Source organism: Dipteris shenzhenensis, chromosome 26 (genome assembly GCF_047967505.1).
Source record: "Dipteris shenzhenensis isolate YYH24624 ecotype China chromosome 26, Dip_SZ_1.0, whole genome shotgun sequence".
In the NCBI taxonomy this organism is placed as follows: domain Eukaryota; kingdom Viridiplantae; phylum Streptophyta; class Polypodiopsida; order Gleicheniales; family Dipteridaceae; genus Dipteris; species Dipteris shenzhenensis.
The window spans coordinates 32,385,269-32,400,505 of record NC_141621.1 but is presented as its reverse complement, the minus strand read 5'-3'; the positions used below and the strand labels follow the sequence as shown (position 1 = coordinate 32,400,505).

The window sequence follows — 15,237 nt, the reverse complement described above, 5'->3', positions numbered from 1 at the left end:
CCTGCGCCTTCAGCCCATCTTGCAACATTGCATCGTCAAATTAAAGCTTGAATTTGGAATAGCACACCCCCGACTCTTGTCCACAGGAGCAGTCCGCCACTGCCGATCCCTTGAAGTAAGCTCCCTCGTTGCTTTGGGTACTCACATAGGTTGTTCTTTTTCCCCACAATGGTGATACAATCCACCTCTGTAGAGAAACCAATGCTATGATACCTAATGTAGGTGCAATACCGAGAGGTGAGTGCAACACGTACATAGGAGAGCAATTAACTTAGTTGTACTTAGTATGTAATGAAAGTACACGCACTGGTATTTATACCCAGGCACTAGTACATAGAAAAATAATGAAAACTATTCTATGTCCTACATATCCATGTCATTGTCCTACAGATACAACAAGTTGCTAGTCTGGTGGATACTTTAGGAAGGATACTTCATGGAGGTACTTGGCTGGTTGTCATGACAAGAAAAATAGCAAATCAAGGTAGGTGACATCTCCAAGCTTTTGGGGTAGATGAATGGATGGACCTGTTTGTAATACTTAGGTGTGTTCATGCTTGGATTGGCAGTGCCAATAGCATGTGGTGCTGTGATTGTACCAATGTTCTAGCTTGGTTCGAAATGTTCATGTATGATGTAGAACAAGACGTATAGGAGGTGAGGAACTTGGACTTGATGACGATGATAATGCCTCTGCCTATTTCTGCATTGCTGATGGAGCTTCTCTTTGAGAAAGTGGGTATTGGCCACAGGGGTTTATTGAGTCAACTCCCCCCCCGTGAACCTCCGTATGAGGAAGGACAAAGTGGAGCCAGCAGACCTTTACGAGGGGGAAACTGAGAGAGGATTCCATGTGGGCAGCGGCTGCCACTTGGGAAGCCACAAAGCATCCGTAGTTTGATTACCTCATGGGCCAATGAGGCCATCACATAAGACTGGAAATAAACCTTGGTAAAGGGCAGACATAAGGGCTTATATTTTCACATCCATGAGTCCTTGTAGTGGCAGATGGGCTGGGACAGAATGCACATGGTGGAGGGGCTGTGGGCCACTAATGTACATACCTACAGCCATTAGGAGAGAAAATATGGGTGCATAGAAGTGAGCATTTAGGGAAGTATGAGATCATCCTTGAGAAGCTACCAAAGCCTAAGCCTATGAAGAGCACACAGCAGTAGGGAAGGTCTTTGCAGCAGTAGATGCAGCAGACAGTGCCTATCGTGGTGCCATACCATGCAACATGTAGTGGTGCATGAGAATTGCGGATCAAAACTTTTGTAATTACAACGTGACGTCATATTACATACTTTTTGAAGGAACATGGTGGAGAGAGGGAGAGAGAGAGAGGGTAGGCTAGGGAGAGAGGAAGTGATACTCAAAAGGAGACATAATGAAATGGAAATGAAATGACTAGAGCAATGAACAAAAGGAGAGTACTCACATGTAGAGCAAAATGCTTGTACCTTGATACTTGATTGATTTGACACTAGACAAGGACAGCTCTTATATAAGAGCACACACACACATATGAACACCTATGCATATGGGATAACTCCCAATATGACACGTGGCATCCATAGGACACACTAGACTAGAACTTAATCTAGAACACACCAAACTGACTCAACTTGGCTTCATATTCTAACATCCCCCCATGAAGGCAAGGTGAGAGACTACTGGAATGGAACCAAGGATAGGACATGACAGTGACAGGACTACTAAACTGTGCAATGTCTGAACTAGACATGGCTCCCATGCCAACTCAGAGGCTGAGGTCTGAGCATGGTTCAGAGGTCGGACTGAGCGCTCACATGGCTTTACGTCCCAAACATGACTCAGAGGCTCATGTCTCAGCATGGATGCATGAACAACTCAGAGGTCTAGAAGAGGACCCTTATTGATGCTCCAAACATTCATTTTAGAGGGACTACTCAAGGCAGAGAACCTTTAACTCAAACATATAAAAAATATAAAAGATTTCATTCATTTTATGCATAGCAAGGGTAGAGAACCCATGAGCCCGAAGTAGCTACCGCACAAGAGTGTGCACATCCTGATGCAAAGAGGTATGTTGGTGAAGAACCAGGTGAGAATGCCTTTGAATGATGTGTCGATGAAGGCCATAAGAGCAGCTACCAAGGGAGATCATGTCATGACTCTCAATGTGCCGGAAGGAGTTACAAATGTCGAGTAACGTCACTTGATTTTACGATGTCCCTGAACAAATGTTACAAAATAGAGACGATTTTACAATATTTCTTGGCAAGCCTCAAGAGTTTTACATAGAGGAGGCTGGAATACAAATGTAGGAATCAAAGAGTCAGAAAAGCCCTAATTTTGAAATTAGGGTTTCTGATATTTTCTCAGAAGCATGCAGAACTGTAAGCCCTAGTGCATCAGAGGCTAAATATGCCAAAATCTCCAAAAAAAACTGAAATCTGGGCTAAAATTACAAAAATCGATTTTTAGGTCAAAAATCACAGCAGACTTCAGTACGAAATGAACCTGGAAACTTTCTGTGAGTATTGTATAAGCTTCTCCTCAGTAGGGCGACCATTTCTGAAGTAGAAAACGTCAAAAAAGATGGTTGGAACCCTAAAACCAGAGGTGGTTTTGGCAATATCAGCATTGGTTTTGAGGATGGGAGCTGATTTTAAAGGGGCTTTTGCACCAAGACGAGGCGCCCTGCTGTAGTGACTGCAAATATGCAAGAAAATTTGGAGTTGATCAAAAGCACCCAATTGAAAAGCTATTTTCTTGTTTCAGCAGGTGATTCTCACGATGAAACTCATCCAAAAGCTCTCCAGAAGGTTGGACGAGCAAAGAGAAGTTGCAGCAATCGCTGAAGAGGCGGTTCCAGTACAAGATCAAAGTGATGGTGGGCAAGAGCAGCATCGGACTTCAATGGAGAGGCTAAGGAAAGGGGAGGGCAGCTCTACCTTGGAGGGAGAGGGTAGCTTCCATTTCAGGGTCTCCCTCATCCTCTAGGTTGAGCTAGGAGAAGGGAAGAGGAAAGGTAAGAGAGGTGGCTCTAATACCACATGAAGGAACATGGTGGAGAGAGGGAGAGAGAGAGGGTAGGCTAGGGAGAGAGGAAGTGATACTCAAAAGGAGACATAATGAAATGGAAATGAAATGACTAGAGCATTGAACAATAGGAGAGTACTCACATGTAGACCAAAGAGCTTGTACCTTGATACTTGATTGATTTGACACTAGACAAGGACAGCTCTTATATAAGAGCACACACACACATATGAACACCTATGCATATAGGATAACTCCCAATATGACACGTGGCATCCATAGGACACACTAGAATAGAACTCAATCTAGAACACACCAAGCTGACTCAACTTGGCTTCATATTCTAACACTTTTCCACAAAAGTAAATGCCTCTCCCTTTAGGTTATGCAAGGAAAATGGAATAAAAATTAGGGCTCTTAGAATGGACTAATGGGGAGTCTAGGTGAGCAAACAAATGGTGAGATTAGGTGACAAGCATTAGGAGCTAATGTTATCTTCTTTGAGCACTTCAAGAGAGGCTTGAGAATCATAGCCTATCCTTTTTTCCCAAACCTCAAAGCCTGGCCTATAATATTAGCCTCTTCGACTCCTTAAGTGCAAGAACTCCCGAGAGAGGCTTCATAATCATAATCTATTCTTTTTTTTGAAACCTTGAAGCAATGCCCATGCCACATGCTTTCTTAAAGATTCAATTTTCAGCCTTCTTCCTTTCACTTTCTCCAACATTGCTTAATCATTCATTCACGTATAATTAGTACGTTGTAAACCATACACTTTTCAAAATAGCTTTTCTACATATTTCTTTTGCTAGATCCCACATTGCATTTCTTTTCAAAAGCATGATGATTTCAGCAAGAAAACACTACTTTAATCCCAAGTTTTATCCACAAACTTCAAACTGTGATGAGTAATTTGAGGATGAATGCTTTGTAGGATTAATTCTTTCCATCGGACAAATCAGGAAACATGGAGTACTCCCCAACCCCTCTCCTTCGAGATCTCGTGGGAGTATAAAACCTTGCTAGATATCGAATTGGAGGTAGAATCTCAATCTCAATCAGAATTACAATATGGATTATGATTTCGATCTCAATCTCAATCTCGTGCGACCAAAGGCCAAAATAAAGAGAACCAAAGATTCTCTTCTCAAAGGACAGATCTTCTCCTGTGTAGTTCACGTACACCTTGTGATTTCCACCATACAAATAGCTTGGGATTTTTGAGATCCAAGAAATTCTTCATTTTAAGAACTTTTTGAACATGCCAAAAGTATGCTTTACTGAGTTTACATTCAGTGGGATCATTTCCAGATCCCAAGATCTATCCATAAACTTCAATATTTAATAAGTAATTTGAAACTCCTTTGATGGAGATGACCCCTTATACCAAGTGATCCCACTCTTGTCCTTGAATTCGATCCCAACAGCAACTCCGTTGAGGACTGAGATCATGCGAGACAGCAAAATGCACTGAAATTCCAATTTCTACAGAGTTTGAAAATAGGAAAGAATAAAGGATCGAAGCTTTATTTGATACAGTTAGTTACAAGAAGAATGAATTCTCCAATCGGACAAATTGTGAAATATGAAGCACCACCCAAACCCCTTCTTTACCTCTAAGATATCATGCGATATAAACCCTTTTCTAGATATGGAAATCTCAATCTTGGTCAAATTTACAATCTCGATCTGAACCTCAATCTCAATCCCAACCTCAATCTGAATTACAATATCATTCACCAGCCCAATCTCAATCTCAATCTCATGTATGGTGCTTGTGGATTTGGGAGATCCAAAATTTTCACACTTTTAGAACCTTTGAACATGCCAAAAATATGTTTTGCCGAATTCACATTCCTTGGGATCTTTTTCAGATGCCAAAAGATATATTTGGTGCTTATTTTTTCGTTCATTAAAGAATCACCAAGCAAAAAGGTGTACGAAGGGGAATGCTGGTAACTAAATGTTTAAAATCATCATCATGAGAAAGTAATATGTACAATAATATATGTTTGATACACTACATTTTTTCTCCTTTAAAGATGGTGGCATGCCTCGATGAGGCAGTTTGTGGATGCACAGTACGCTCCGATGATAAAAAAACAGGTATCTCACTCTGAAAGAATGTGAATCCAACATCATGAATGTAGGCATCAACGCAGCTCAGTACTCAAGGTAGCAAAACATGATACAATGCCAGCCATAAATTCATATATCCATTGCTTCATGCTGTGTCTATGCTATTCTGCACTCACATTGGCATATTCACATTCACTTCATCTTCTTCCCTGCATTCTTAGCAAACGTCTGGACTGTCCAGTGGCCAAAAGTGAACATACAGTCTGGCAAACATCAAACATACATTGATATATAAATAAAATTAAACTATTATTCAGCCTCACGTGGGATGGTTCAAACAAGATCACGAGAAATCCACCTAAGGAAAACTTTGAGAAAATGTTTGCGTGGCCAAAGAGTTAAGGTTCGGTCTGGCATCTGACAAATACACTTTGAGAAAATGTTCACAAGGGCAAAGAGTTAAGGTTCGGTCAGGTTTGGTCTGGCATCTGACAAATACACTAAATGCACATGTGATTGTAACACTGGTTTTTCAACTATAATAACCCCACAAACAATTCCTAAGAGAGTTTCAGCAAGGTTTTGCATGGGAAACCAATGCAGCATTTTCCACTGATGGAAGGAGAGTGCACACATAAAAAGTATTACAAAGCATACACATCCCTAAAAGATTACAGAAAATCTCTGTGTGTGTCCACTTGCCGTTTTGATAAAGATTTTAACCTGTCTTGATATTGTTTAGGAAAAGCCATGTATTTCAGGCCAAGATGAAGAATAAGATACATAGAGTCAAACTCATAAAAAAACATTACTTTGATTCTACAGGCAGTGTATGAGAATTTTCTAAATTTTCTGTGAATGACACTGATTTTCTATTTTAATACCTAAAAAACAAATGAGAAGGGTGCTACAGTCAAGCATAGCATGGGGATCAATTATTTAAAATCTGACAAGTTTTGGACCATTGGCGAAGGGACCTTTTCAGCAGCAACAGGCCTCTGTCCATCAGAGTAAATGTACTCAAACGTTATGCTACCTCACCTAGGTTTCTGATACTTCAAAAGGCTTGACACTGAACATTACAAAATCTTCTGAGTTTATAAAACATGCTAGCTTGTTTTCCGAAAGGTGATAGTCACAAGCTAAAACCTTGACTAACCTCAGCATAATCCCTTTTATAAGTAAACCTAATAATGTCAATCGAAGTTTGCAATGTTTTATGATACCATTGCCAAGTTATGAGCCTTTCTTAGGTGATTCAGAGGTTTGTCAAGGACCGAATGAGAAGCAAAAAAGGTGCCACATGTTGCTGATATTAAAACCTTTATGAAGTTTCCGATGCAGAGGCTTATTAAGGACAGAACAAGAAGCAAAAAAGGTGCCACATGTTGCAGATGTTAAAACCTTTATGAAGTCTCCATGAACTCCTGTCTTCCTCTCTGGAGAGGTAGGATGCTCTTATCGAGCCTTTGATCGAATGGTCAGCCTTCATCCTGCAGCACCACCTGTGGCATTCCCAGATGATCCGGAAGATCGAATATGCCATAACTCTGTCAATCATAGACCTGGAACCTCAAGTTGGATCCATGGTACTGTCCCTTGGAATTTCAAACCAAGTGCAGTTCATCCTGCACAAAGATCGAGCTAGCTAACAAAATATGGTCTGCCTCTCTCTAGGGTCTCAGGTTTTGCCATTCTGTAGAAGATTCAATGCAGATTCTTGGCTCAATGTATTTGAGCCGAGGCTTGAAATAGAAAGATACTTTCCCCAGCGAGGAAGTTTCTTTGAAAGCCATTCGTAAACAAAGGAGAGGTCAAAGACACACAATATTTTGTTGCTCCCATCTGATACATTTTGCCTGTTTTAAAAACCCCAAAACAGAGCTGTTTGTCAATAAGGGCATTCATGTTCATGTTTGCCTCCTGACAGTATGATAAATCTCATGTTCAACTAAATGTATGAGAAAAACATTCCAAATTGGTTGCTGCAAGAACAGAATCATCCAACACTGGGGTTCATTGCAGCATCAGCCATAAAATAAACGCGGGGACACGGTGCTCGTAAGAAATTTGAAGATTACCATCTCTGACGACTTTCCTCAACCTCAACGTGATATCTGCTTATATCATCTCGTGCTTGTAGTCTATAGGGCTGCGCATGCACATAAACGACATGATCACCCATCGTGCAAGCTTAGTCTGCGATGAAACGTTATCTACAGAATCTAAAGGTGACTTGGATGATACCTTCGAGCATACTATACTATCGGGCTGTGAAAAGAAACTTTCAGTATTGAGCCTGGTAAGCTCCTGCCAGCAGGAGTACTCACAAAATTGAGAAAATGGACCAACCTCTTTGTCGGCATCAGATAGATTGCGCCACGCTTCGCCAAGGATCTTGCTTATCTCGCCAAAGGCACAACGGGGATGTGCAGCCACGAGTCGTGGACGCTCCCTCATGGTATAGAAAATGTAGGCATTGCGAGGACGACAGCCAGCCACTGCGTTAAACGGATATTGGAGCCTTTTACGCCGCCTGGACCGCCTCACCGTCCCAGTCTGTACATCGTCTGTGTCGCAAATCGTTGCCTGTAAACGTCTATCCTCACTACGATGAGCTTTGTGGGTTCTGCTGATAGGCGCCGATCGCACTGAGGTGGGTGTTTTGCTAGCGGTGGAACTAGTGCGACGTGGGATCTGAAGCTCTAATTCCCCGGATACTCTTCTCCTTAATTTTTCGGATAGCCTTCTGGGACGTGAGGAGTTAGTGAGGGTGCTCTTAGCATCATCAGAAGGCGATCGACCGGATGACGACTCGACAGAGGGTGAGGACGAAGCAGCAGAGGGATGCCTGGAGGGGTGGAATTTAATCTGAGGGATAAGAGGAGCGGGATCACGGATGCTGTTGATCATATCCAAGGAGGAAAGCGTCCCCGAGTGGCCGTCCCATTGCAAGGAAAGAGTCCCCTCGACGTGATAAGTAGCAGTGAGGTGGGTGTCGTCCGCCATAGCTGGTCACGTAAAAGCAATTGAGCAATCGAAACTGCGATTGTTAGGAAGATGATCAAACAGAAGCCCCAGCGATTCCTGTCTCAATCGCTCCCTCCTTGAAGACGCTTGTCTCTTAGATCTCTCCCTCCCCTCCCAATCGCATTCACCATTGCATGTTCTCAGTTTCTACAGCAGCAATCGAATTCACCATTGCATGTTCTCAGTTTCTACAGCAGCAATCGAATCTGAAATGTAGTATATCAACGCCAAACACTCCAACTTAATATTGGAGGATCGCCTTCTTGAAAAACAACATTGGAGGATCGCGAAAACTCACATCGACATGGATTTTGAATCGCACCAGCTTCTACCATTAATTACTTACTCAGAAATCCTCAGAGGCTTTTCGCAGCGTTCCAACGCGTACCTGATTGTCTCGTTGATTTCCTCGAAAGCCTTGTACGATCCGAAACTGGCCACAGCAAAGACTCTCTAAAACATGGTATCAAAAGGCTCAAAAGTGCGAGCACAAAACAGATGGGAGAGATGATGAGAATTCAGAGAATTTTGGAGGAAAGTGTGGTAGGCATGGATGCGACTGACGATGTTCCCAGGGGAAATGCTCACGTAAAACTTCAAAAGTCGTCGAAATCCATTCAGCAGATCGTTGCATGAGAAACGCTACGTTCCGTAATTACACATCATTATTTTCTTTTCCGTAAAGAATATACATACATATGTGTGTGTGTGTGTCTTGGGGGGGTGTGTGTTTAGGCCTTCTAAAGTAAAAAAGTGTGTGTTAAGGCCTCCTTCACTAAAAAAAGTGAGTTCTAGGCCTCTCTTGTGTTTTGATGCCTCCATTTAAGATCGTGGAACTCAGATTTGTCCTACGAATCATCGTGCCATGTGGTGGCGCAAAAGATTACGACAGATTTGGAGTTGTAATTAAATTGCCTCTTTGCCCAGAGTTGTTTCTACTGCAGGTAATGTTATGGGTTATTCCATTCAAGGTCAAATCCTAGCATGTAGACATATTGCTCCTGCTATTTGTTGCAGATGTCTAGCTCCTAGGGAATGCCTGATCCATCTCGTTTGGCATGACTTCCTTATCAATCGTGACTTTCTCTTTCTACTATAGCAACACCTTCGCTCCAAATTCCCTATTGCTTCATTTGGCAAGCTCTTTTGGATATTTGGCATTTATCCACCGATGCACGAGTTTCATCTTTTCTTCACTTGGGTTCGATATTGGGGGTTTGTGGAAAGACAAAAATCATAAAGTCTTTGGGGATTCCACATTTTCCAAGTTTCACTATTTTCAGATGTCACTCGGGCAATCTTTTTATGATTGTCTTACCTTTTAAAATTTATTAGCACTAGTATTGGCATCTAATTGGCTCATTCAAAGTTAAGAGTAATTTGGGATTGTGAAGTCTCAAGGAGTATTCGAGGAAAAATAAAAGCTTAGCCAACCGATTTCTTGTTGAATAGCAATCAAACTAGCCTTTGAAATTCAAATTAGTAAAACAACTGAAAAGCCTAAAATTCAAAACAACAGGTATCCTGTTGATGTAATTCAACCGACCAATTTCAAAATTTCATCGACTAGATGCTATGATGAGGCTCTCTTAGCCTAACGCATACTCGAGTCACAGGTCCTCACTACATTTCAACTCATTGAAGGGAGGGTGGATAAAAGATTGTTTGTGTTTTGTGAATATATGCTTTGTGGGAGAGAGTTATTGTTTCATATTGCTGTTGCGATTGTGGTAAGTAGTCTTATTGACATGTATGCCAAATGTGGGAGAACGTTTGATACCCAATAGTGTTGGATTTTCTACACACAAGGGATATTGTAAAATGGAATGACTTGATTGCAAAATATACCTGCCAGGGAGAGTGTGAACTTGTGTTTCAATTTCCAAAAAGGAGGGTCTTTACAAAATGGCTCTACAACATGCAAAATGCATTAAACATTGAAAAAGACCAGATGATGGAGGAGCTGAAAAGGAGAATGCAGAAACCAGAAAGGTGATGCAGGAACTGCGAGAGAGCTTCAAGGCTAGGAAGGATTGGAAAGAGAGAAGTCGGGGTGGAGAAGACAATGAGGCATCTCCCTAGGTGAGGAAGGATGCAGAGAGCGGCCATGGTAAACCAAGTTGCAGCTACCATGGTGGAGCAATTCGCAGCAGCCACAGTGAGGGTTGTTTTTTCAAAACACTATTGGAAGTCCTAAGAGTAAGCTACAAGACCCTGCAAGAAGATCATGATACATGTGTGCACGAGCTTGCCGTGGATTTTGACAATTATGAAAAGCATTCCATCATCTTGAGAGATTTCCAAACTAGAGTGGAAGTCTTGGAAATGGCCCATGAAGATGTTTTTGAGCAATTTACACAGCTTCAACAGATGCTGAGGGATTCAGATGAAGTTGTTGCACAGAGTGAGCAAAAAGTGGAGGAAATGAAGGAGAACATCCATAGCCTTAGGATGAGGGAGGAAGGAATCAAGAAGCAACTTCATCATGTAGAGAGCAAGATTGTGGTATTGACAGCCGCAATAGTTAAATCAGATACCTATCCTACTATGCAGTAGGGCCCAAAATGCATGGTTTGCCATACCCCCATCATTGATGACTGCTGTATCTGATGGTCTGCATGCTACCACCCTATGCACGTATTTTGCTTTGGGGTGTTTGTGCATACAAAAGCGCTATGTAGAGAATGCCATTTGCCATTGCCTAGGTTATGGACATATCAAATGTGCCTGCCTGCTGCTACAGCTATCTATGATGAGAAAGTAGATGTTGTAGCTCAATTTGCCATTTGGGCAAAAGATACAAAAGACAAGGAGCTCAAACTGAAGAAGGCAAAGACTGAGCCTAACTGCAAGGAAAAGGAGCCTGAAGGGAGGAACCAACCCCCTTTAGGAAAGGAGCAAGAAGGGCTGAGCCTACAACTAGGAAGCTCAAATCAAGGAAAGAGGAAGTGGCATGAAGGGAGGGGACGGGCCCTTACATGAAGGAACCAACCCCATTTTGGAAAGGAGCAAGGAGGGCCAAGCTTGCAATCAAGGAGTTCACAAGAAGTCCTTGAGATATAATCTGAAGTAAAGGAGTCTTTGAGATGTAACCTATGTACTGTGTGTAATCTACATTGAATTGTTAATCTTCTCAAGAGTTTACTTGGGCAATGTTTTCTAAGCTATGTGACTAGATAGTGTCCTTTGATCCATGCCAGTGTGGTGATAATAATCATGACAAAAGATTTCAATTTGACAAATAATGTGAGATGAAAGATTTCTATTAGGTCACTAATGGGAGACTGAAAGATTTTGATTAGTGAACTAATGTGAGACAAAAGATTTCAATTAGACAACTAATGTGAGATGAAAGATTTCGATCAGACAACTGACATGAGACTCAAGAATGAGAAAGTCGCGCTCAATGAACTCAAAGATTTTGATTACCAAACTAACATGAGACTGAAGATTGAGAAGGTCACGCCCAATGAACTTTGTCCCTATTTAAGTGTGGTGCAGACGCAACTAAGAGCCCATTATGAAATCTAGCCCCAAAACTTTGTACACTGATCCAAACTCCATACACCGATCCACCTACTGCCGATCCACTTGCAACGAATATATGGCATACCCAAATAACTTTGGAATGCTTTTGTTCTATCTGAAAATGATGTTGGATAGCATCCTCGTAGAAATAAACCCAAAGAAGGAGGAAAATAGTTGCAAGGAGGACATGCTTCAGTGGTGCCTAGCTACTTCTTGATTACTTGTTGCTGGACAGAGCCACCGCGGTGGTTGTAGCCCTCGACTACACTGTCAAGGTGAGAGCCACCATGGTGGTTGGCCCAAATTTTGATTAATTCAAGGTGGCAATAATGACTTGCATGGTAATGAATGATTAGAGGGGGTGGCTTCTAAGATTCCCAGCCACATCTGTGGTGGCCGCTAAGACCCATCGAGCTCGTAGTTAATTACTAGCCACCGCACTGGCCCGTAACTACTCATCTTCCAATTACCACCACCGGGCTTGCATACATGATTACTACTACGAGTGCAGTAAATTACCAGTCATCGGGATTGCATGCTCAAGAGAGTACTAGAGTGCATGGTAATGAGACATTAGAGGTGATTAGGCTTCATGATTTACTTTTGTGGGAATTACTGCCCGATGGTGGTGGCTGTCATCAACCACATCTGTCGTGGCTACAATTCCACCAGGCTGGTAGTTAAAATTACTAGCCACTGCTCACCCACCACCAGGCTTAAGCATGCATGATCACTACAAGTGCAGTAAAAATTACCCAATCACACTGGGTTCGCATGCTCAGAAGCATACTAGAGTGCATGGTAATGAGTGATTATAGCCACGTCTGTCATGGCTACAATTCCACCAGGCTGGCAGTTAAAATTACCAACCACCGCTCACCCACGACTGGGCTTAAGCATGCATGATCACTATGAGTGCAATAAAAATTACCAGCCACTAGGCTCACATGCTCAGTAGAGAGCTAGAGTGCATGGTAATGAGTGATTAGAGCTTCATGATTTACCTTTGTGGGGACTATTGCTCGGTGGTGGTGGCTCTCATCAGCCATGTCTATCATGGCTTAGATTCCACCGGGCTGGCAGTTAATTACCAGCCACCACCGGAGTGGCCTGCTCACCGACCACATGGTGTCTTCTTCATGATTACCAGCCCATCTAGGGTGGCACCTAAGATTCCACCACGGTGGCTTGCAATTAATATGGATGGAACCCTAGAATCAAGCCACCACAGTGGCTCAAACTTTATAATATATATAAGATCCGTGGCATCTAGCTCTTTTCCACCCCTACTCTACTTTGTTCCACGCTCCCTCCTCCAACTCTCATCACCCATCTGCCCCTCTGCTCATTTGCTACTCACCCACTCATCTTCACCATGCCTACTACCACCCCCCCCACTCCGTGATCCCAATGTTATCTGCCTTCTCATATAAGGTGATTGTGTTGCACTCACCTGGAGTAGAAATGCTAGCACTAGTGGAGACCCTTTGTTCCCACAGTCGATTCCCCACACTTTTTCATGTCACCACCTTAGATGACATGCTCATAGAGGGCCTATTTATAGCTGTGATGTATGGATGTCGACGATGTTCATCTTCCTATCCAAACACTCTTCTACTTATTGATAGTAGGTAGCAAAACCATAACTTTCTTACCTGAAATCAGAATATAGTATTCCAGCCAGTCAAAATAACCAGTGCATACTCTTTGAACAAGCGACCGCGAACTGTTTTCATCAATCATGATCACAACACTGATTTGTGATGCATCTTTGATAACTTTTTCATATCAACTCAAAACCTAGAAATCAAGTGGTCAAAACGATCAGAAAGAACTTCCTGTGAATGATTGCATTGTCAAATTGACAAAAATCATGTTGCTTTCTTCTCACAGTCATGCTAGACAATAGCCACGCTCTGATACCATGTTGAGAGGAAGAGAAAGAGGAGAGACATGGACACAAGAGTTTCTCCCAAGGAAGTGATTCTATTCACAGATCATAGGCATATGTATAGTTGAGGACTAGGCTGAGTTTGGGAAAGCTATATATAGCTCTAGCACACTAGATTGTAATGTCCTTCCACTCACACACACAAATAGAATCAGCATGTGCATTGTATGAATTGATGCAATAGAGAAATTTCAATCACTGGCTAAAATGCTCAAAACCGAAATGCTATAACTGGCTCCTAGCACAATGAATCATGCACAATACATAGTGAGCCTTAGAGGACGTGTGATGGAGAAGGCACACTTTGACCTATTAAAAGGAGAAATCCCAATCACTGGCTAGAATACTCAAAACTGAAATGCAACAATTAGCTCATGACTTGTGTTTCAACTTGACTTAGACCAAGTCATTGACAAGTTTCTTGTTCTTCTTTTAAAGATCAAACACTAAAATTGGGCCTTGCCTTAAATACTCCTAGACTGCCTTGAGGTGATTTTACAAAAGATATTGTATCAGCTTGGCTCTTTAGGATCTCTTGCATGTGTTTTGCACAAGATTGAGGTCCATCTCTGTCTCATTGTCCATTTCTTTCTAATATGGATATAATGCATATTTTCTTGGAATGTCTTCACCAACAATTGTTGGTAATCCCACACTTGGGCTTGACTAATTCTTATGATCCGATTCTAGGGATCAATTTTCCCAATGCATGTTGTGAGACAATATTTCACTTGTGTGTGAATTCCATCAATGGGCTGCAATCTATAGCATTGGCAATTTCTTTCATTCATCCCCTATGTATTTCATAGTGCCACCCCACTTAGTCTCCTTATCATCCTACATATACAAACTCGATTTCTCCCAACTTACTATGTGACAAATTGAACAGAAGGATGTATCCAGCCAATTCACTTCTAGATACGTCTCTCTCTCTCTCTGTGTCTCAAGAATCATAAACATAGATTTACTAGAACAAATTGCAAAGGTATGGCCTCTCCAAATCTTCATAGCATCCCCATGATCTTATATTTGGTGTGATGACATGTGTCTAAATGTCACCAATTTTTTTTTCTCTCCAAAGAAAGTACCATCTATTAAAAAAACTAAGTTGAATGATGAGCATGATTATTGGGATTTTGCCTTCCAAAAATCAATTATATACTCTATGTTCCAACCCATTGAGGTTTGTATGAGTCTTGAGATGAACATTTATGCACAGACCTTTCTCATCTTGGCTCAAGCAATTTCAAAGCTACTTTATGTTGCATAGATGCAAGACAACGAGAAGTACATCTTGGCTTCCATACATTTCATAAGTGAAGTTGTCGCTTCGTGGCGCAAGTGGTGCACAGAGCGCTATACTGACGTGCTAGAAATGGCTCAACACGATTGAGTGAAGCTCCTCAGGAAAATCTAAGCTTGATTCTTGCCACCCCAATACATGGACAATCTTCACACCTAATTTTTTGAGCTACTTATAAATACATGCAATCCTCCTTCATTCTAGCATCCCAAGAGCCTTCCCTAGAGCAGTAGTAGCCGCTTTAGTGTTGATTCGACCTCTAGCAATAGAAAAAGTAGTAGTACCTTTAGAAATAGTAGATGCATTCCACATAGTAGCT

The 15,237-nt window shown here is 41.8% G+C and overlaps 1 protein-coding gene across 2 annotated transcripts in view; it reads right to left on the bottom strand.

The window, feature by feature from the left end:
* LOC147884970 (cAMP-dependent protein kinase regulatory subunit-like) overlaps positions 1-3,206 on the bottom strand; it is a 45,089-nt gene extending 41,883 nt beyond the window's left edge. Inside the window, exons 1-2 of one of the 2 annotated variants that reach the window (XM_087397938.1) lie at positions 2,506-3,071; positions 2,034-2,217 (exon numbers count right to left, since the gene is read on the bottom strand). In XM_087397938.1, the coding sequence (XP_087254064.1) occupies positions 2,034-2,124 (91 nt within the window). In that variant the 5' untranslated portion in view covers positions 2,125-2,217; positions 2,506-3,071. Of the gene's footprint in view, positions 1-2,033; positions 2,218-2,505; positions 3,072-3,170 lie in introns of those variants that run through there. The other variant, XM_087397939.1, reaches the window with a different exon arrangement.
* Positions 3,207-15,237: the final 12,031 nt, after the last annotated feature.